General features: G+C 40.6%; 1 protein-coding gene across 2 annotated transcripts in view; it reads left to right on the top strand.

Annotated features, from left to right (window-relative positions):
- Positions 1-23306, top strand: part of KCNK10 (potassium two pore domain channel subfamily K member 10) — a 156976-nt gene that overhangs the window by 88075 nt on the left and 45595 nt on the right. For both annotated transcript variants that reach the window (XM_003260855.4, XM_003260854.4), the window contains exons 3-4: positions 504-621; positions 14771-14931. In XM_003260855.4, coding sequence (XP_003260903.2) covers positions 504-621; positions 14771-14931 — 279 coding nt within the window. The remainder of the gene's footprint in view (positions 1-503; positions 622-14770; positions 14932-23306) is intronic.

Consider the following 23306-nt stretch of genomic DNA (forward strand, 5'->3'; position numbering starts at 1 on the left):
GAGAGGTTCAAACAACTTGCCCAAGGTTCTGAAGTTAATAATGGCCACAGCCAGGATGGCTCTTAACTCCTGCCCTGTGGAAACAAGCTCGACGTAAAACATTCTTACAAGACAGAAAAGAGTGAAAAGACAACCAAAATCCTGCCTTGCGGAAATGCCCACTTTGGGTGAACATTCTTCTAGACATTTTTTTTTGTGTGTGTATATGCACAGCAACTTGTATGCACTTTGCATAATCTGGGCCACCCCATGCCTGCAAGCTTTCTATAAATGTCACCGTATTCTATATCCTAGCGTTTCCCCCCTACTTAACACTAATTTTCTAATTTTCACAACTGGGTGCATAGTATTTTGCTTTGGGATGGTACCCTCATCCACTTAACCAGTTCTCTCTAGATCACTGCAGGTTCTTGAGCAGGGGAATAATGTATTGGAACCTTTTTTTTTTTTTTTTTAAAAAAAACTTTTAAACTGAGTCTTATGCTTTTTCCCTTTCTTTGCAGCATGCCCTTGATGCTGACAATGCGGGAGTCAGTCCAATAGGAAACTCTTCCAACAACAGCAGCCACTGGGACCTCGGCAGTGCCTTTTTCTTTGCTGGAACTGTCATTACCACCATAGGTACCCATTTGTTTGCTAATATCTCTTCCTCTGCAGGTCATCTTGAGTAAGGGCGCTTAGTCAGTGTTTTGTTCTCATAGCATACACTATAGTTTGAGGTTGAGAGGAGGCTTATGAAACACTGTCATTTAAATTAATGCAGTCATTGTGGTGGCTTTCAACAAAAGCCAAAGCAGAATGAAGTATCTCTTTTTCCAGAATGAAAGGCTAGCAAACCTAATGAAAAGGTTAGAATGGAAAATATGAGTTGGTTGGTTGAACTCAGATTACTCATTTGAGCTCAACTTCCATTTTAAAAATTGTACTTCTTATTAAAGTTATATAGTAAAGAACCAAACTGTTCTACAAAGTTTGTTATAAAAAACAGTAACATTCTGACCCTCTCACCTTTTCTTACCTTCCCAGAGACTGTTGCTTTCATCTGTTTTGATTGTTGATTTTAATGTTCATCCCCATCTCTTTAAATATCATGCTTGTACTACTTCTGGAATTTTCAGTTTTGGGGATTTTTTTTGACTTTCCATTGTGGAAGATGAGGAGTTAGTTCCTTCTTCCTGCCTGCCCCATCACAGAAGGGCTCTTTTCCTGTCCTCCTGTCTTCCCAATATTTAATTAGATAGAAGTGAAACATCTGCATGATTTTGACTAGATAAATGCTTTCTGTAGCTGATCATAGAGTGAACTGCGATGACCTCTTTCCTGTATCAGTCTTTGTCTTATTTTGTGTGTGTGTGTCTTTTTTTTCTGACACTTTGTGAGTTTCATATTTTTGTCTTGGGGTTAACTTTATTTATTTATTTATATATTTTATTTTATTTTATTTTATTTTTTGAGATGGAGTTTCACTCTTATCACCCAGGCTGGAGTGCAGTGGTGCAATCTCGGCTCACTGCAACCTCCGCCTCCTGGGTTCAAGCGATTCTTTTGCCTCAGCCTCCCTAGTTGCTGAGATTACAGGCACCCACCACCATGCCTGGCTAATTTTTGTATTTTTAGTAGAGATGGAGTTTCACCACATTGGCCAGGCTGGTCTTGAACTCCTGACCTCAGGTGATCTGCCCGCCTCAGCCTCCCAAAGTGTTGGGATTACAGGTGTGAGCCACCGCACCTGGCCTAGGGGTTAACTTTATAAGTATAATGGCATGTAATAATCTTAGTGTTCTATTCGTTAACCAGCATGTATTCGATCCCTATAACGGGTGATGATATCTCTTTTTCTCTCTTTTTCCAACACAAAGTTTTGGTGGACATCATCTTTTAAATGATTAAATTTGCTTATGTTTCTCTTACATGATTTGCCAGCTTTAAAAGATAACTCTTGGCACTCAGCTATTACATATAAGGCAGTCAGTGAACTTAGCATCTCAACTTCTTCTCCCTCTTCCACTATCCACTCTTATTCATGGTATCATTCTATATAAGTTGTAGCTCACTTTATTGTGCTTTGCTTTATTGTGCTTTGAAGATGTTGAGTTTTTTTTTTTAAACAAATTTAAGGTGTATGGCAATCCCACACTGAACAAGTCTATTTGTGCCATTTTTCCAATGTCATGTGCTCCACTCTGTGTCTCTGTCACATTTTGGTAATTTTCACAATAGTTTCAACCTTTTTCATTTTTGATTATATCTGTTAAGGAGATCTGTGGTCAGTGATCTTTGATGTGACAATTGTCATTGTTTTGGGGTGCCACAAACCATGCCCTTTGAAGATGGTGAACTTAATGCTGTTCCACCAGCCAGCCATTCAGGCATCCCAGATCCCTGAGGCACAGTGGTACTGAAATTTGGCCAATTTATAACCCTGCAGTGGCCTCTCATGTTCAAGTGAAAGGAAGAGTCAGTCACATGTCTCTCATTTTAAATGTAAATCTAGAAATAATTAAGCTTGGTGAGGAAGGCATATTGAACTCTGAAATAGGCCAACAGCGAAGTCTCTTCTGCCAAACAGTTAGCAATGTTGTGAGTGCAAAGGAAATTTTGTGTTCTTTTTTTGAGTCAGGATCTCTCTGTGTCACCCACGCAGGAGTGCAGTGGTGCGATCATGGTTCACTGCAGCCTTATTCCTGGGCTGAAGGGATCCTCCCACCTCAGCTCCCTAAGTAGCTCAGACTACTAGTGTGCATCACCATTCCTGGCTAATTTTTTAAACATTTTGTTCTAGAGATGGGGTTTCACTATGTTGCCCAGGCTGGTCTTGAACTCCTGGGCTCAAGTGATCCACCCACCTTGGCCTCCCAAAGTGCTGGAATTACAGGCATGAGCCACTGTTCCTGGCCAGGAAATTTTCCTGAAATAAATTAAAAGTGATACTCCAATGAGTGAGCACATGAATGATAACAAAGTGAACCAGCCTTATTGCTGATATGGAGAAAATTGTAGTGGTCTGGATAGAAGATCAAACCAGCCACAACATTCCCTGAAGCCAAAATCTAATTCAGAGCAAGTGGGCTCTTTTCAGTTCTGTGAAGGCTAAGAGAGGTAAGGAGGTTTCAGAAGAACAGTTTGAAGCTAGCAGAGGTTGGTTTATGACATTTAAGGGAAGAAGGCCTTTTGATAACATAAAAGGGCAGGTTAAAGTGGCAAGTGCTAATGGAGAAGCTACAGCAAGTTATCCAGAAGGTCTAGCTAAGAAAGTGGCTACACTAAACAACAGATTTTCATTATAGACAAAACAGCCTTATATTACAAGATGCCATGTAGGACTTTCATAGTTACAGAAGTCAATGCCTAGCTTCAAAGCTTCAAATGATAGGCTGACTCTCTTGTTAGGGGCTATGCAATTGGTGACTTTATGTTGAATCCAGTGCTCATTTACCATCCAGAAAATCCTAAGGCCCTTAAGAATTATGCTAAATTTATTCTGCTTGCCTTCTATAAGTGGAACTTCAAAGCCTGGATGACAGCACATCTGTTTACAGCATGGTTTACTGAAGAGTTTAACCTCACTGTTGAGATCTACTGCTCAGAAAAAAGATTCCTTTCAAAATAGTACTGTTCACTGACAATGGACCTAGTCACCCAAGAGCTCTGATGGAAAAGTGCAAGGAAATAAATGTTGTTTTTGTGCTTGCTAACACCACATCCATTCTTCAGCCCATGGATGGAGTAATTTTGACTTTGAACTCTTATTATTTAAGAAATACATTTCATAAAGCTGTAACTGCCATACATAATGATTCCTCTGATGGCTCTGAGCAAAGTAAATTGAACATCTTCTGGAAAGGAGTCATCATAGTAGATGCCATTGAGAACATTTGTGATGAATTGGAAGAGGTCAAAATATCAACATTAACAAGAGTTTGGAATAAGTTGATTCCAAGGTTCATGGATGACTTTGAGAGGTTCAAGACTTCACTAGAGGAGGCCACTGCTGATGTGTTGGAATTAAAAGTGGAGCCTGAAGATGTGACTGAAATGCTGCATCTCATGATAAAACTTGAATGAATTAGGAGCTTCTTCTTATGGATGAGCAAAGAAAGTGATTTCTTGAGATGGAATCTGCTTCTGCCTGGTAAAGATGCTGTAAACATTGTTGAAAGGACAACAGAGAATTTAGAATATTATATCAACTTAGTTGATAAAGCAGTGGCAGGGTTTGAGAAGATTGATTCCACTTTGAAAAAAGTTCTACTGTAGGTAAAATGCTATCAAACAGCATTGCATGTTACAGAGAAATGGTGAAAGGAAGAGTAAATGGATGTGGCCAACTTCTTTGTTGTCTTATTTCAAGAAATTTTCATGGCCACCCCAGCCTTCAACAATCACCACCCTGAGCAGTCAGTAGTCATCAACATCAAAGGAAGACCCTCCGCCAGCAAAAACATTATGACTTGTTGAAAGCTCAGATTATTGTTAGAATTTTTGGCAATAAAGTATTTTCAAGTTAAGGCATATATATTGTTTTTTAGACCTAATGCTATTGTACACTTAATAGACTGTAGTAGAGTGTAAACGTAACTTTTATATGCATTAGGAAACAAAAAAGAAATTGTGTGACTCATTTTATTGTGGTGGTCTGAAGCCTAACTCACCATGTCTCTGAGGTATGCCTGTATAACCTCAGGGTATGTAATTTACATTTTAATTTGTTACCCTGATACTTGCATTTGTTTTAGTCATAGCTCTATGGTTAGATATCATTAATGTTCATCTCTAGTCCTTTTGCTGTGGTTTATCTCATGATCACTTACTTGGCTGAAAGTGATCTTCAAGTAGTTGCCTTAAGAATGGCTCAGGGGAGCAATATTCTGAGAGATCTTGCATTGTTCACAGTTGTAGCTTAACATTTGAAGGATAGTTGAAACAAAATGAAATCCATTTTGTTGACTCACATTTTCTTTTTCTTCTTTTTTGAGACTGGGTCTTACTCTGTTGTCCAGGCTGGAGTGCAGTGGTACGAACATAGCTCACTGTAGTCTCCAGCTCCTGGGCCCAAGTAATCTTTCGGCTTCAGCCTCCTGAGTAGCTGGGACTACAGGTGCATACCACCAGGGCTAGCTAATTTTTAAAACATTTTGTAGAAGCCAGGTCTTGCTGTGTTACCCAGACTGGTCTCAGACTCCTGGCCTCAAAGGATCCTCCTGCCTTGGCCTCCCAGAGTGCTAGGATTACATGTGTGAGCCACCACGCCTGGCTTCACATTTTCTTTTTAACTGGTCTCACAGTTGTTGCTCTTCTGTTTCCCATTTTTTATGCATCTGTGGGGAAAACCTGATGCCAGCCTTTTTTTCCCCTGCTTTTATAGGTGACTTTATCTTTTTGTTCAGTGACTTAAAATATTATTTCTCTATCTTTCATCTGATAACATTACTAGGTTTTGACTCTTTTATTGCATTAAAGTTTTCTTGATTGACATCTTTAAACATTTTCTTTGCTGTGTGGTTTTGGTTTTGTTCTTTGGGAGATTACAGCTATACATATATTATAACTTCTTTACTCATCTTCTATGTCTCTCATTTCTCTTCTACTTTTTAACTCTTAAAATTTAGTTTTCATTTTGTTAATTTTATTCTCCCTATTCCTTTTGTTTGTATGTTTTTTTTTTTTTTTTTTTTTTTTATTATACTTTAGGGTTTTAGGGTACATGTGCACAATGTGCAGGTTTGTTACATATGTATCCATGTGCCATGTTGATTTCCTGCACCATTAACTCGTTATTTAGCATTAGGTGTATCTCTAATGCTGTCCTCCCCCTCCCCACCCACAACAGTCCCGGAGTGTGATGTTCCCTTCCTGTGTCCATGAGTTTCATTGTTCATTCCCACCTATGAGAGAGAACATGCGGTGTTTGGTTTTTGTCCTTGCGATAGTTTACTGAGAATGATGTTTTCCAGTTTCATCCATGTCCCTACAAGGACACGAACTCATCATTTTTTATGGCTGCATAGTATTCCATGGTGTATATGTGCCACATTTTCTTAATCCAGTCTATCGTTGTTGGACATTTGGGTTGGTTCCAACTCTTTGCTATTGTGAATAGTGCCGCAATAAACATACGTGTGCATGTGTCTTTATAGCAGCATGATTTATAGTCCTTTGGGTATATACCCAGTAATGGGATGGCTGGGTCAAATGGTATTTCTAGTTCGAGATCCCTGAGGAATCGCCACACTGACTTCCACAATGGTTGAACTAGTTTACAGTCCCACCAACAGTGTAAAAGTGTTCCTATTTCTCCACATCCTCTCCAGCACCTGTTGTTTCCTGATTTTTTAATGATGGCCACTCTAACTGGTGTGAGATGGTATCTCACTGTGGTTTTGATTTGCATTTCTCTGATGGCCAGTGATGATGAGCATTTCTTCATGTGTTTTCTGGCTGCATAAATGTCTTCTTTTGAGAAGTGTCTGTTCATGTCCTCTGCCCACTTTTTGATGGGGTTGTTTGTTTTTTTCTTGTAAATTTGTTTGAGTTCATTATAGATTCTGGATATTAGCCCTTTGTCAGATGAGTAGGTTGCAAAAATTTTCAGAATGAACAGGCAACCTACAAAATGGGAGAAAATTTTTGTTTGTATGTTTTCCACAATACCTATGCTGCCATGAGCTCCTTCCAATTTTATTTTTTGTTTTTGTGATCAGTAGGGAATTTTTTCCTTTTCCTGTTACTTTCCTGAATTTCATAGCTCACATTTCATCTTCACTTGTTGTTCCATTTTTCCACTGATTTCTTGAATTTCTACTTTTTGGCTTCTCTGTGAAGATTCTTAGAGATGATTATTTCATACTTGGTCACAACATTTGTCTGATTTTGGAAACATTTTTCTAGTGAGCCTCTTTCTGTCCATTGGTAAATTCTGCTACTCTTTTCACATTTTTTTCTTATGGAAGTTTTATATTTATGCTGGGTCAACTTCTTTTTAAAATACCTGGCCCCAAGCAAACTGGATATTCCTGGACCATCTTTCTGCCAAATGATTTCATGGAGTTGGGGTGAGGAGAGCAGGGTGAGTCAGGGTACCACCTTCCAGATAGCACATCCTAACTCTCTTCATTTCTGTGACAGAGTATTTCCTGCAAATAGGGTCCATCTGTATTATTTCTGTCCTACCTGCCTGCTTTCTGAATGAGATCAAGTTCAGGGTGGCTTCTGCTGCTCTCCCTCTTTATCCAATATTTCATGCTTGGTAAAAACAGGGACATCTCTTTTGAAGTTCAGAGTGAGACCCTCACCTTTATACTGGGATATTTTCTGATACTTCCTGAAATTTACCACTTTAGGGCCCTGTCATCATTTTCCGAGCTGCTTCTCTTTATTTTTTGTTCATATGGCTTCTGTCCAATCTCCACTTCTTTTGGTAGTTCTTACACATATTCTGGAATCTCTGGATTATATCCTTCTTCCAGCTCTGCTGAAAATGAGTTTGAGGGTTTTCTGCCCACATACAATTGTGAAGTAGTGCTGCAATAAAAATCTTCATTCAGAAGCAGGAGAGACACCCAGCAGTCACTGGTTCATAGCAATAATGGACAGGCATTGAGAGGCTCCCCCGCCCTCCTGGTGGGGGAAATTCCTTCGTTAAAACTTGCTTATACTCTCTAGGAGGAACTCCCTGCCTTATTGCTCTCTGAGGCCCAGCTATGCCTTTTGAGAGGTTCTTTCCTCTGAGGCACAGTTTTGACAATCAACTTCCTACAGGCACAAATTTCAGAGGCTAACGAGTGGTTTAGAGGCACAGGTTTTTGCTTTTGTTTTAAGATCTAGCCTTCAGGACCTAGGTTGTTTCTAGGTGAAATCCAGAAAGTTATATGCAACAAGAACATTTTGGATGAAGGAAAATTGCCATTCTTATTTAGAAAGGCTCTTAATCTAATTATGTGACATGCTAGGTTTACACTTGCAAATCTGCAAATATATTGATGTTAGCTATTAAAAGTATTCAAGATGCCCATGACACCAGTGGGTCTGGGGCTTAGAAGCCTTTTCTGGCACTCTAGGCCAGGTTAGGTCAGCTTAATCCACAGACTCACAGCATCCAACAAAGGAAGCTGGGTGGCCTGACACCATTTGGTATAAGGGCAAAAAGTGTTAGAAACCTGAACAACACCAGAGGGCATTGCTGTAGTGGATCCAAGAAGACCAATGTCAGGTTTCATTGTGTTCAGCAGATTGTTAACCTGGGAAAAAGTGTCATGCATTGTAGGAGGATCTATTGTACACCAATTAAAATTGAGAAAGTCTGGGCCACTTCAAGAAGTACGTTTTGGAAAATGCTGTCTGGTACCCAGTATTGGATTCATGAGACATTAGTGTATATTGAAGGAAACTCCTAATTTTCTTGTTTCATGACGTGAGAGATCATGAATGATCTGTCTGCTGCATTGAAAAACACTATAGCTACATTGGAAGGCACATTAATGGTATTTATTGTGTTAGCTTGTTAGGAATCCAGGAACTTGGTTTATTGAACAACTATATTTATTGATCCACATAATATTATGTGACTGAGGAATGGTGGCTCCATCTGCCTAATGAAGAACGTTTGATATGCAACAGTTTTTGCCTGTTTTTGTGTGTGTGCTTACACTGGAATCTTTGAGTTTGAGCAAATGGCTCTTAGCCCTTGGATTCTGTTGCCCGGCTTCCATTCACTTACTCACCTATGTCCTCATTGTCATATCCTCAGTGGTTCCCTTCCCCACGCTTTGTGCCCAAGCCTCAGGTGAACAATCACCTTGTCTAGACTAAGAAATCCAGTGCTTGGCCACAATTATTAGTTCAAAGATGGACATATGATCTGGATTAGGGGCTTTTGCTGGAGCTTTGGAGGAAATGACCTCTCTTTCTTACTAAAGGTAAGCCTGGAAAGAGACAGGCCTAAGGCACTGCCGGTCATTTTTTTCCCCTTGGGTTGTTCTGCCTAGAATTCATCAAACACTAAAGAAGCAGAGTGAAAAAGAGGAGTGGTGAATGGGATCTCACTTACATCATTTGAGCTCTGGATGGAGCTACCCAGGAAGTGTTAAGAAATGAATGTTAAACCTCCTTCTATTTACTGAGGTCAATATATTTTCTTTCGTTGTTTAAGCGAGAGTGTGTTGAGCTTTCTATTACCTGCAACTGAGAACATCCCAATACACACTTTGGGTCAGAGCTCATGCAGGGCCAGTGAATATCCTCTGACCTCCACAGCTAGTGACTGAGCCTGCTGGCTGCTGCAGCTGCCATCTGCCATCATCTTTGAGCCACTGACTCTTGATTTAAAGTCTTAGGCAGAGCCATCCTATTTGTTCATGTGCACACATCCTGGCTGCCTAGGAGGCTGTTTCCTCTGTGGTGGGAGGCAGGACACTGTGTCATACCAATTATGCACAGGAAGGGGGTCTTTCCCAAAAATCAGAAGGAAGGTGGATGCTGAACAGGAAACTACTGCAAAACAAATGTGCAACAAAACCAAAAGTAAAATGCAAAGTGCACTTCAGTATCATGGTACAGTGTTAATACTAGAGATAGGGTCCTTGTTCTATTTAATTTAGAAAACACAATTTTCTCTCTCACTCTTTCTTTCTTTTAATTGAAAAATAATGCATTGTAAGTTGAACACCATTTAGCTGGCTAAATTTTAACTCCGGAGTGGAGGATCTTTATAGAGTCATACAGTTAGAGAATTCCAAAGAAACCCTTAATACAATGTAAGTAAGAATAATGAGGTGCAGAAATAATTGTTTTTCCAATTACTTAGTGGTAAATTCATTTGTTGCATGTGGTCGGAAGGTTTATAAGAAAACTCAGAGCCCAGCAATTCTTCCAGTTCTTCCCGAGCAATTTTCCACTAGTTAGGAGTCCGGAAAGAGGAACCATGAGAGCTGAGGAGCTGTGTTTTCATTAATTGTGAAATACACAAATATTGGCCTGTTTCCTTGCGATCATAAAATTTGCAACATAATATTGCAGACATTTTTGCATATTACTAAAGTTCTTTGAAAAGCGTATTCTTTGATGGTTTCTATTGGATCCACTATTCACACTATAATAACATATTCCTGGGAGCTTAAGCTGTTTCTATTTTAGTAATAGTGTAACACCATGGTGTTACGTTGTGAAGTGTGGTCTTCATCTCTGGTTGTTTCCTTGGAAAGATTACTAAGGATTTGCTCTGTCAAAGGAAATGAAAGGTTTGCCAAATTTCTTTCCAGAAAGACTCTCATGAGCAGCTTAAGGTTATGTACTTTTCAGACATAAAAAATGTGTTTATTAGGTAGAATGTCTATAGACACACTTTGGGAATAATAGAATCTTTTCTGAAAAGCAGCGCTACTCCTTAGTATCAGAGGTCCCTTTTATCTGAGGATATCAAAGCACTTCTTTTTGAAGAAGGTTTTTCTTGTGCTGAGATATATGGAAAGATTTACAAGTGTATAGCAACAGAATACCTTCAGGCACTTCTCCAGACCAGTAGCCACAGCAGAAGGAAGAGCAGACTCTGCTCAGTCAATGACAGGGATGCACTGCACCCTAGTCCCTTTCTCAGTAACTAATTCAACGTGAGAAAGTCCCACATGCCTTTGATTATTGGCTCAGCTGGTGGGTCCCCCGTAACTAGCTTTCCTATGCTGGATGAATGATGCTCACTTCTATGTGCAGATGCTTTTTCACAAGCTGTCATTTGTAGAAGGACAGCGAGCGATCAGGTTCTTACCAATACCTGTGAAATGCAATTAGATTTTAGTCTGTGAGGCATTTTCAGATTGAGCCACCTGACTCTACCCACATCAGAGAGACAGCCTCTGGTCAGGACCCAGGTGGTAGCCAGTCACTGCATCACTAGCCTGGCAGTCTCATTTAAGGGTTGTCCCTATCAAGCTATCAAGGCACCTGTTGGTACTTACCCAGCACTTGGATTGGATGTTTATTTTTTATTTTTATTTTTATTTTTCAGAGAAGGGGTATTGCTTTGTTGCCTGGGCTGGAGTGCAGTGGTATGATCATAGTTTACTGTAACCTCAAACTCCTAGCTCAAACGGTCCTCGCGCCTCAGCCAACCAAGTAGCTGGGACTATAGTTGTGCACCACCATGCTAGGCTAATTAAAAAATTTTTTTTTTTGTAGAGACAAGGGCTCACAATATTGTTCAGGCTGGTCTCAAATTCCTGGCCTCAAGTGATCCTCCCACCTTGGCCTCCCAAAGTGCTGAGATTATGAGTGTGAGCCCCACTTGATTTAGATGGGATGTTTAACCCGTGGCTTTGGAAAGAGCAATCGCCGTGGCTAACATTTACTGAATTCTTACTAGTTAACATGCATTGTGCTCCACATGCGTTATCTCATTTAATCCTGCATAACCACACGAGGTGGATACTGTTATTAGCCTCATTTTATCTGTGAGAAGACTGAGGCCCAGAGAAGTTAAATAACTTGCCCAATATTTCATAGTTAGTAAGCAATGGAGTCCAGCTAGATTCACCAGGACCAGCTACATAATTAGTGGCACCCACTACAAATTGAAGTGGGGTCCCTTGCTAAAACATCAAAATGGTAAGCTTAGAGCATTAAACCAAGCACAGGACCCATCTAAGTGTGGGCCCCATGTGACTGCACAGGGCGCACGTCCATAAAGCAGCCCTGCCTGCACAGACAGACTGGTGACCATAATAAGAAAGCACACTCTCAACTAAACAAGTAGGGCTGCACAACACACAGTTGGGCCAAGATTTGACTTTGGCATGTAAACAGCAAATGGAAGCCTTTGTGTGCACTCCTCAGGCACAAGTCCTCTTTAAATGCCAGCTTTCTCTTCCTGAAAAACGTGGAACTCTTTTCTAGCCAGAGGTGAACAGATCTGAGCTCATCCTGGTGCTGTGCATTCATTACAGCCTCCCCTTGGCTGTTTGCCCTTGTGGAGCTGGTTGTCTTCTGTTGAAAGTCACCACCTGGTGCTGTGGGTGCTATGGGAGAACAGTGAAGTTTCTGGAGGGAAAATAGGAATCAACCGCCTGTTTTCTCCTGGGACTGAGTTTTCCTGGAGACATATTGCTCAGAAACAATTCCTTCCCATAGTAAAGCCCAAGGCAAACTGGGTGCTTAGTTTGCATCATATTTCACAGGTATTTAATCTTCACATGTAACTGTTGCTTTGCCTGTAACTCATTTAATCCTTAATAGCTATAGGTAGGCACTTTAATAGCCTTGTCTTTTAGATGAAGAAAGTGAGGGAGAGAGATTAAGAATGTGCCTATGACCTGAGAGTTGGTAAATAGAAGAATCAGAACAGAAATCTGGGTAGTCTCTAGTTCTAGAGCCTGTAGACAACTGTCACACCTTACTTCAAAGTTCTACCCAAGCATTCTAGAAGGATGAGCAGTCAGACAGGCGGGGTGTAACCAGATCCCCACATCCAGAAATGTGATCTTCCCATTGCCTCAGAGCAAAGCTCCAAAGTGTAAGTGCTGGAATTTTCCCAGAGTGACAGTGTGGAGGGTCAAACAGTCTCTCCTTATAGTTCACCAAAGGCATGGAGCACAAATACACTCACACACGCGCCCATGCATGAGATACAGCATCACTCAAGAATGATGACTTTCTGTCCACTGGGCAGTGTGTCACCAAAGAAAGATGGCTGTGAATATATTTAAAGGCTTGTTTGAGTATTGCATCACTCATGCTCTTACCTAAGAACTTAGCTTTAATATTATTTTTGTGTTCTAGTCAACAAAACACTGAACAAATAAAGAACCAACTGTGATAATAATAATAATAATAATACTTTGCATTGGTACAGTACTTTACAGTCCATTGATATTTTTCCCCCCTGTATTTTCCTTGAGTACCTCTGACACTAGGATTTGTAGAGGTTAAGTGGGTCTAAGGAGAACCAGGTAGTGTGAGGTGGAATTGGATCCAGATCTTTCATCTCCTCACTTCTCCTTGATGCTCCATGGTAAGCCACAGTGCCTTACCCAGGAGGTGGGTGGGGGTGGTCATCTCTGAAAGCTGGAGAAAGGGGGTGTAGCACTTGTCAGGATTAATGAGATGCCTATTCATCCAGTTCCAAGCCTCCATTTGTTTGCCTAGGTCTGCAATAAATTTTTTTCTGAGACACTTGGACAACCTATATTCCCCAAAGTTAGACTATTGTGAGACAGTCAAGCTGGGGTCTTCAGTATTTTCACAAGTTACTTGGATGTTTCCAAGAGTCACCATAAACCTGCATAAAGTGAAACTGTAGAGGCTCATTTATTTCCTTTTTAATAGGGCTAGCTTAATGTCAGCTCGACCATTCTAGAGGGGAATGTTTGGAAAAATGATTTTGTCCAAGTTCCTGAAAGTACCTGAAAAAAAAGTTCTGAGAGCTTTTTTGCATATTTAAATCAAAATCCTGGTGAGTAAAAGAATACAAGATGAGGAAGCCTAGCCTGAACACTCATTTTTGAAATGGAAACTGTAATTTAGATTATTATAAGAGGTTTGAATGATTTAGAACAGAAGATTGCAAAGGAAAGTGTCCAGGTGACTCATTCCCGAAGGCAGAAGACAGCCATGAGTTCTGCAGGCCTGTGGGTGGTTGAATGATAGACTAACTATCAACGTTTTTTTATCATGTTGCATTCCCAACCTGTCAATAACCATGGACCCAATAACTCACTCATTGAATGGATTCAGAAACAGGCCCCACATGAGTTACCCAGATTTGGGAGAATGGTTAGAGTACTGTCTAGATACTTTTTAACATACGATTGTAATATCAATTGGCACAAAAATGAATATTAATTAATTTAGACTTTCATCTCCATATAAAGTGTGCTAATGCTGTAGGCCTTTTTCTTCCAGCAATACTTTCTTTAGCCTCATCCATATAGGGTAAGCCCAGTACTCATTGTACATAAGTTACTTATGTAATTGCAGTACTTTTAAGAATGCAGATGTGGGTATTTTCAAAGCACTATTTGAAATACATGTTAGTAGACCTGACTATAAAAAGATTATCTTGTATTCAAACATCCATCAATAAACTTTTAACACCTTATTACCCTTAATGCAAGAGGTGGTTTGGAGGAGAGGTAGGACTCAGAGATGATGTGGAGTTCCCAGTAAAGAGAAAAAAAGAACCAGATGGGGCTAAACTTCACTGGCAGTGGGGAGAGACAGCACAAAGCCTTCCCTTCCCTATTCTTTCCTGTTTTCAGACTTCCCAGGGTGGGGCTGTACAATTCATGAGTCCTTTCTAACTTTGTACTAGACCACATTTCCTCTTTAATATGGAGTACCCATCACCTTTGAAGACAGCCACAGTCTGTCCAGGTGGAGCCCATGGGTAAGACTGTGAAAAAGAAGCTCTTGTCAAATCTAAAAAGTGCAATGGTGATTCCTTCCCACACATTCAGATCTCGGTAAACTAGACATGCCCATGATGCTTGGTGTTTCAGAAAAAGGTGGTATCACTTTTTGTCAGAAAAGAAAATGAAAGTTCTGAGTGACCATGAATTTCCTAAAATGTGTTAATATCCAAGAAACCTTAAAACCTTTTATAAGGGGAGAAGGAAGAGAAGGAATGGAACAATGTTGCAAATTGTATAGGGCCTTTGAAATGAAGTGCTACTCCCTAAAGCTCATAAGGTGGGGGAATGTACAAACTTTTAAAAAAGTCTCTGAGTTCTTTGGTCAGTATGCTAATTTCTCTGCCACTCTCCCTCTTTTTAATATTTCTCACCAGGGTATGGGAATATTGCTCCGAGCACTGAAGGAGGCAAAATATTTTGTATTTTATATGCCATCTTTGGAATTCCACTCTTTGGTTTCTTATTGGCTGGAATTGGAGACCAACTTGGAACCATCTTTGGGAAAAGCATTGCGAGAGTGGAGAAGGTCTTTCGAGTGAGTACTGCGTCATATTTAAATTCTAATCACTGTGATCCAGTTGGCTTTGGCCTGACAGGATCCAGGAGGCAGTATCAGGGGCACTGTCTGCTTTTAATGGAATAATTTTAATGTTATGATTGTATTTTCTGTTTCGGCCAATGAAAGCCAAAGATCTTGCACCTAAACTCCCTTCTTTGAATAGCCTCCTATTTTAGAGTGGTATTTCTGCAATCACAACACAAGAGAGTTAAGTATGGATTTGCCAACACAGATTTTTTGAAGAGGTGAGACAAGCTCAGTTTCTCCTTAAAGATGGAAGATGGGGTTCCTCATTGTGTTTGTAATGATGTGGAAAACTGTAAATCCATCCGTTTTGTTGTTGGAACTCCCTCACTCCATTTTATTTTCAAGCACAGTGTCTTCAGGCTAATCCTGCTTCTGCCAGAAGCCTGACTTCTCCAGACACTGCTCTGTGCTTTGCGCCTATCTCCTAATGGTCTGTCTCTCTCCCACCTCTCACTGCTGAGTGCTCCCTCAGAAATGGCATCCTGATGTACTACTTCCTACTGAACTGTTGATGATTGCTATTGCCTTAGTGGGTTTTTCCTTTCTGAAATATTTATCTTTAAACAAGAGACAACTATCTCAACTCAAGGAATTTATTTACTGAAATTAAAATTAATTAATAAATTATTCCTGGCATCAGTTGCAGGCATGAGTGGCTGAGTGATTAAACTGGGGTTCCCAATGCCCTTTAACTCGCACTCATTCGTATGCTTTCGCAGCATACCTGTTTTGCTCAGGTGTAAGGTCATTTCTGCTCTCTTACTCACTGCTGACCTAATTCTCAAGTCTTTCAAACCTTCCTCAGGGAATGCTTTCTTATGATGACTTAATGTTTAAAAATGCCATTTTGAGGTCTTTTCCAGGATCTAGGACTGGTGGCCAAAGACAGATCAGCTGGAAGCTCTAAAGCTGTGCTTTTTTCCCCCTCTAAGAACTCTTAAACTTGGAGTTCAAGGCTGTCTCTGCAATAATGGCTTATACTTCTCTTTAGAAGAATGCAAGTGAGCTTTCAGATGAGCAGTTTCAGAGGCTTTTTAAAAAGAGCAGAATGGGAGGAATGAGGCACCATAGCTGGGTGAGCCATTTATAATCTCACTGATCCTGGGTCAGCTGCCTCAGTTTACTCATCCACAAAAGGGGATAGAATTTGAATCTAGTTTGTCAGGTTTTGGTGATGATTAAATAAAATAATGTGTGGAAAAGAGCTTGCCATATAGGGCAGACATATAGAGCCCAGAGCTTCTGTGTGTCTCTCCAAGAGAAGCCCTCATGGGCAGGCTAGCCACTCATTCGGGTTTCATCTGAAGAGCTCTGTGGTGTGTGAGTTTTACTGGAATGTCCCACAGCCTTTGCTCCTTCATGCTGGCTGGCCGGTGGCCTCATTAGACCATGCACCTGGGCTCCCCAGTAGTCTCCATGGAAACCATCAGTGCTCAGCTTCCCTGCTTTTCAGATGTTTAGTTCTTCCTAAACCAGACATGGCAGCCCTGTCTCCAAGAACTGTTTTGAACTTCTTGAAGCACCCTCTTAGCTGCTGCCTCATGGCCCTCTTAGAGAAAAAAGAATCTGGTGGATTGAATACTCAGAACAGGATTCATTTGGGGAAATGACTGATCTGGCATTTTTATTTTTATGTAGCTACTTTAGAGCTCAGTTTCCTTATTTGTAGAAGAAAGGATTGGACTAAAAGTTTTTGAAATCATCCTTAGCAGAAAAAATTCTAGTTACTATATTCAAAGTGATGGAAGAGGTTGCAATCATTTGGACATCTGCTACTAAATTTAGGGACTTAGTCTCCCCTAATGAATTTCAGACTACAAATAGAGTATACGGTTCTCCTTCCCCTTGAAGCTACCTCTCAAATGGATCATCAGCAGATTCTGATACAGAGTCTTAGAAACCTCACATATCATCTTTATGCTGATTGTCCACTCAGCTCCTTGCAGCACCATCAAAGGTCAAGATTCTTTTAGGAAGGCGAGACAGTTGCATATTATTGAATTGGCAGTGCACAATGAATGCATTTGCTGAGTGTTGGAGGGTGCTATTGGAAAGGGTGACCAAATTCCAGGAGGAATATAAGCACACTTCCTAAATATACAAACAACTGATCCTGCAGCAGTTTGCTTGCTGCATGTAAAGTTTTGGTAGAAAATCTCAGTTTTCTGCCATTGATTTAAACTACATTTAAAAGTCCAATTATGTTTAGGTGGTTATTTGAGGAGTGAAAATTGTATAAACTAACAAAGCTTGGGGTTGTGAATTTTTAGTTCTCATGGGGGAAGGTTTATGTATTTCTTCTGCTCAATGAGTGTTAAGCCCTTCTCTTGATCTGTTACGTTTTCTCTCAGCTCTTGGGAAGAGAGGATTTACGGTGGAGTAAAAATAAAACCTAAAGTTGGCCTTCTGCCGGGCATGGTGGCTCACACCTGTAATCCTAGCACTTTGGGAGGCTGAGGTGGGCGGATCACCTGAGGTCAGAAGTTCAAGACCATCCTGGCCAAGATGGTGAAACCCCGTCAGTACTAAAAATACAAAAATTTGCAGGGCATGGTGGTGCATGCCTGTAATCCCAGCTACTTGGGAGGCGGAGGCATTAGAATTGCTTGAATCCAGGAGGTGGAGGTTGCAGTGAGTTGAGATCGTGCCACTGCACTCCAACCTGGGCGACAGAGTGAGACCCTGTATTAATCAATCAATCAATAAATAAAGTAAATATAAAGTTGGTCTTCTTGATGCCTGAATCCTGAGGTGGCCCTGTTTTGGGTCCTTCCAACACATCCCAGGTCTGATCCTCATTTTAAAGAATTGCTGAGGGATATTGGATTACTTAGAAATGCCTTTGGTTGCAGAATAATAAAATGCCTGACTATTGGAGATTTTATGACATGAATAAATAAAAATTCTTTCCTCTCCTCTGGAGTTCAGAACTAACTGTGAAATGGAGGAGTCAGATGGAGATCAAATTGCCACCTTTATTGCTTATAAGCTGATCAGAGAATATAGCTTTAGCTTTGTTTCCGAAAGGGCTTACAATCACTTTACCCTGTATTAGGACCTTGCTGCTGCATTAGTTTTTCTATTGCTGTGTAACATATGACTACAAACATAGAAGCTTAAAACAACACTTTTAAATGGCCTTCTTGCACCACCATTTAGAATGTTTAATTTTGCTCTCAGATGATGTTCAGAAACAAAGGAAAGGTAAAAGTAAAGGTGCCAAATTATTTGCAGATGTGCATAACCAAACCCAAATGAAACTAAAATAAGAATGCTCACAATTTTCTTTTTTTTTTTTTTAAGTGGAGATGGGATTTCACTATGTTGGCAAGGCTAGTCTGGAACTCCTGGCCTCAGGTGATCCGCCCTCCTTGGCCTCCCAAAGTGCTGGGATTACAGGCGTGAGCCACCACGCCCAGGCACTCAAAATTTTTAGGCCAGGTGTACAGACCAAATAACATATTAAACTAGATGTACAGAAGGAACCAAAAGTGAATTCACCAGAAAAGAAATGCCACTAGACAGAATGTAAATTCTGTAGAAACCAGAGTACTCAATGCAGAAGGATACTTTTCTACCAGAAAGTGCTTGCCAACAAACAAACAACCCCTTTTACAGACCCAAGAGGGATGCAAAGTTCTTTACCTAAGGCACCTTTTAGCCAAATCAAATCACTTGTAAAGTCAAAAAGAACTCACCAAAGGGAGGGAGTCTGAGAATCTGAGAGGAGAGTCACCCAGACAGAAGAGGCAATGGACAGAAGCAGAGAGCAGAAAGGGCTCAGTCAGTACTGCAGTCAATTCCAGGGACCTCTCATTCCTCTGAGGTGCACTCACTTTGATCCCACTTCTGACACCATTTATGTCACCCTAAATAATATACAGAGAGAGGCTCATTGAAAGAAAATGATATTTACTCAGGGATGGGCATTGTAGTGGTAACATACATGCCAGTTTAAACTATGTGTGCATTCAGGGAAGTAAAGCAAAAAAAAAAAAAAAAGGGGGGGGGGTTTAAAGGAAAAATGAGGAGGATTACATAATTGTTTTGAGCTAATTATCCTTGAGTACAAGGATCGATAACAAGAGTGATTCCAGTCCAAGGTTGGACAGGCAGTTGCTGGGTAGATGTCTTCGCAGAAATACTTTTCTTCATAAGGCGGTGATGGGTTTTGTGCAAGGCTGTAGTTTTTGCAGTCTTTTATGATAGCTCTTACAATCAGGCATTTGTGCATGACTCTTCCCTGGCTTTCCCTGACTCTGTTTGTCAGGGTTTTAAACACAAGTAACCCCATTTTGATTCTGACAATTTTCCTACTCCCAACACTGATTAACAATGGGTTAAGAGTTTGAATGCTTGTCTCACATAGCAAGAAGCCTGGAGGCACGTTGACTCGGGCTTGTGCTATCAGCTCCACAATGTCAGGTGTATCCAGATTTGTTATCTCTTTCTTCTCTATTTTCCTTGGCATGGTAGCTCTTCATCCTCAGACTTGTCACTCACATTGCAAGATGGCTGCTTCGTGACCAAATAGCATGTTTTCACCCAACCTTATATCAGGAAATACAAAAGGAACCCTCTTAAAATTTTTCTTTTTTTAGAGCAGTTGCATATTCACAGCAAAATGGAGAGGAAGGTACAGAGATATCCCATATCCCCTTGCCCCCACACATGCACAGTCTCCCTTATTATCAACATCCCCCACCAGACTGGTACATTTGTTACAATTTATGAGCCTACCTTGATGCATCATTATCACCTAGAGTCCATAGTTTACATTAGGGTTCACTCTTGGTGTTGTAGAGTCTATGAATTTGGGCAAATTTATAATGACATGCATCTACCATTATAGTATCATACATAATATTTCAGTCTCCTAAAAATCCTCTGTACCCTGCTTGTTCATCAATCCCGCTCTCCTAACCTTTGACAACTACTCATGTTTTTATTATAGTTTTGTCTTTTCCAGAATGTCATTGATATAATTTGGCTGTGTCCCCACCCAAATCTCAACTTATATCTCCCAGAATTCCCATGTGTTGTGGGAGGGACTCAGGGGGAGGTAATTGAATCATGGGGGCCAGTCTTTCCTGTGCTATTCTCAAGATAGTGAATAAGCCTCACGAGATTTGATAGGCTTCTCAGGGGTTTCTGCTTTTGCTTCTTCCTCATTTTTCTCTTGCTGCCACCATGTAAGAAATACCTTTCACCTCCCGCCATGACTCTGAGGCCTCCCCAGCCATGTGGATCTGTAAGTCCAATTAAGCCTCTTTTTGTTCCCAGTTTCAGATATGTCTTTATCAGCAGCGTGAAAATGGACTAATACAGTTGTGTAGTTGGAATCATACTGTATGTAGCCTTTTCAGACTGGCTTATTTCACTTAAATATGGATTAAAGTTTCCTCTATGTCTTTTCATGGCTTGTAGTCCATTTCTGTTGGGCGGTGAATAATATTCCATTTTCTGGGTGTACCATAGTTTATGTGACCATTCACATACTGAAGGACATCTTGTTTGCTTCTAAGATTTGGTAATTACAAATAAAGCTGATATAAACCTCTGTGCACATGTTTTTTGGTTGAACATAAGTTTTCAACTCCTTTGGTTAAATACTAAGATGTTGATGACTGGATTGGATGGTAGGAATATGCTTAGGTTTATAAGAAATTGCCACACTGTCTTCCAAAGTGGCTATACAATTTTGTACTTCCACCAGCAATGAATGACCGTTCCTGTTGCTCCACATCCTCATCAGCATTTGCTGTTGTCGGTGTTCTGAATTTTCTCAATTCTAAGTGTGTAGTGGTATCTTGCTTTAATTTGCATTTCTCTGATGATGTATAATGTGGAGCATCTTTTCAGATGCTTACTTGCCATCTGTATATCTTCTTTGGTGAAGTGTCTGTTAAAGTCTTTGGCCTATTTTTTAATTGGGCTATTTGTTTCTTTATTGTTGAGATTTAATGTATAATTTTTATTATTATTATTATTATTATTATTATTATTATTATTATTGAGACAGGGTCTCACTCTGTCACCCAGGCTGGAGTGCAGTGGTGTGATCTTGGCTCACTGCAACCTCCGCCTCCCAGGTTCAAGTGATTCTCCTGCCTCAGCCTCCCAAGTAGCTGGGATTACAGGCATGCACCACCATGCCTGGCCAATTTTTGTATTTTTAGTAGAGATGGGGTTTCACTTTACTGGCCAAGCTGGTCTCGAACTCCTGACTTCAGGTGATCCACCCGCCTCAGCCTCCCAGAGTGCTGGGATTACAGGCGTGAGCCACTAAGCCTGGCCATATTGTATATATTTTGAATTATATTCCTTTATCAAGTATATCCTTTGCATTTTTTATCTAGTATATCCTTTCCAAATATTTTCTCCCAATCTGTGGGTTATCTTTTCATTCTCTTGATAGTGTCTTTAACAGAGCAGAAGTTTTAATTTTAATGAAGTCCAGCTTATCAACTATTTCTTTCATGGAGCATGTGTTTGTTGTCTCTAAAAAGTAATTGGCACACTCAAGGTCATGTAGATTTCTTCCTATGTTACCTTCTAGGAGTTTTATACTTTTGCATTTTATATGTAGGTATGTGATCACTTTTAAGTTGATTTTTGTGAAGGGTGTAAGCTTTGTGTCTGCAGCCATATTTTTTGCATGTTCAGTTGTTCCTGTGCCATTTGTTGAAAAGACCTTTTTCTTCCTCCATGTTGTTGCCTTTGCTCCTTTGTCAAAGATAAGTTGACTATATTTATGTGGTTCTATTTTGGGCTCTCTATTCTAGTTTATTGATCGATTTGTCTATTCTTTCTCCAATATCATACTGTCTTGATTACTTTTGCTCTATAGTAAGTCTTAAAGCCAGTTAGTGTCAGTCCTCCAATTTTTTTCTTCTTTTTCAATATTGTGTTGACATCAGCTCCTTTTATGGAAGAAAAATCTTTCCCAGAAGTTACCCTGTAGATTTCCCTTTCTGTCTCATTGCCCAGAATGAGATCACATTAGCATCTGCAACGGAGGATAGGAAAGGAAGTATCGGACAAAGGACGATAGTGTTGCCATGATGGACTTAAACCAGTGATTCTCAAAGTTTGGTCCCTCAATCTTAGGCATCAGTATCCCTTGGGCCATCAGCATCGGCATCCACTGGAAACTTGTTAGAAATGAAAATTCTCTGTGGTGGTGGTTGAGGGGGGTGGGGCTGGAGCTCAGCAATCTGTGTTTACCAAGCTCGCCAAGTGATTCCAATGCTTAAGGAGCAGAGGAATCATGTTTCATCTCTTGGAGCTGAACACATTGCTGTGATGAACAAAATTAGAATTCTGTTAGCAAAGAAGTTGGAGTAAGCAAATGATAACATCTCACATAGATGTCAATTAACTGCTAGCCACTGAGACCATTCTAGAGAAGATATCTTCTTTCCTCCTTGTCATAAATTAGGTGGCTATTGGGATCTTTGAATCAATCAGCATTAGCTAGCCTATCACAAACAGCTTACTCCCACTCCTGCCAGATCTGCTGCAACCCAGGCAGCTTCTCAGGCTCAGGGGCTAGATAGGGCAGGGGAAAGAGCTGAGCGCTGCTTGCTGGCTCTTCAGAGCATTGTCCTTCAGGTAGAGCCCATTGGCCCGAGCTAGTTACCAGGTCCCATTCGTAGCTGCAAAGGGGGTTTGGAATGCCTTCTTTTATCTCCAAGAATAGTAGTGGATGGTAAAATTGTTGCGCACTAGTATAGTCATGTACATATGCTCTAAGATGCGCTCCTGGGTCCCACTCTATGGTGACCAGCCTTTCAGGAATTTAGTTCCAGGTCGTTTGTGCATCACTCTTCGGGGGGAATACTACTATTGTGAGACTCATAGATTTCACACCTGAGAAAATGAAGCCCATGAGGTGACTTGCCTGGATCCACACAGTGAATTGGTGGTAGGACCTGGATTAGAACCACTAATCCTGCCTTAACCTCTTCCAGGTGGGCTGAAGATATTAATGTCAGATTAATCTACACCATGAAACCAATGCGGAGTTTAGAATATTTTAGTATACCATGCTAATTAAAGTAAAAATAATTCTTCCTGAGTTCCCAGGGAAATATCTGGGCAGTTAGCATCCCAAATATCTGCTTATTTGGGATGAAAGAGGGCTGACATTGGATTCTGAAGCAGGTTTTGGAAGCAGGCGGCCTCTTTCTCCCCTGCTGTGGGGTAGCTGTCTTGCTGGGCCAGGCTGATTATCACTTGATAGGATGCTGTAGGAAAACCAGTCACATTTTGGACTGATTCTCATTTTCTTGGCTCCAAGCTGGACTTTGGCCTCTGGTAGG

Source organism: Nomascus leucogenys, chromosome 22a, assembly GCF_006542625.1.
Source record: "Nomascus leucogenys isolate Asia chromosome 22a, Asia_NLE_v1, whole genome shotgun sequence".
NCBI lineage: Eukaryota > Metazoa > Chordata > Mammalia > Primates > Hylobatidae > Nomascus > Nomascus leucogenys.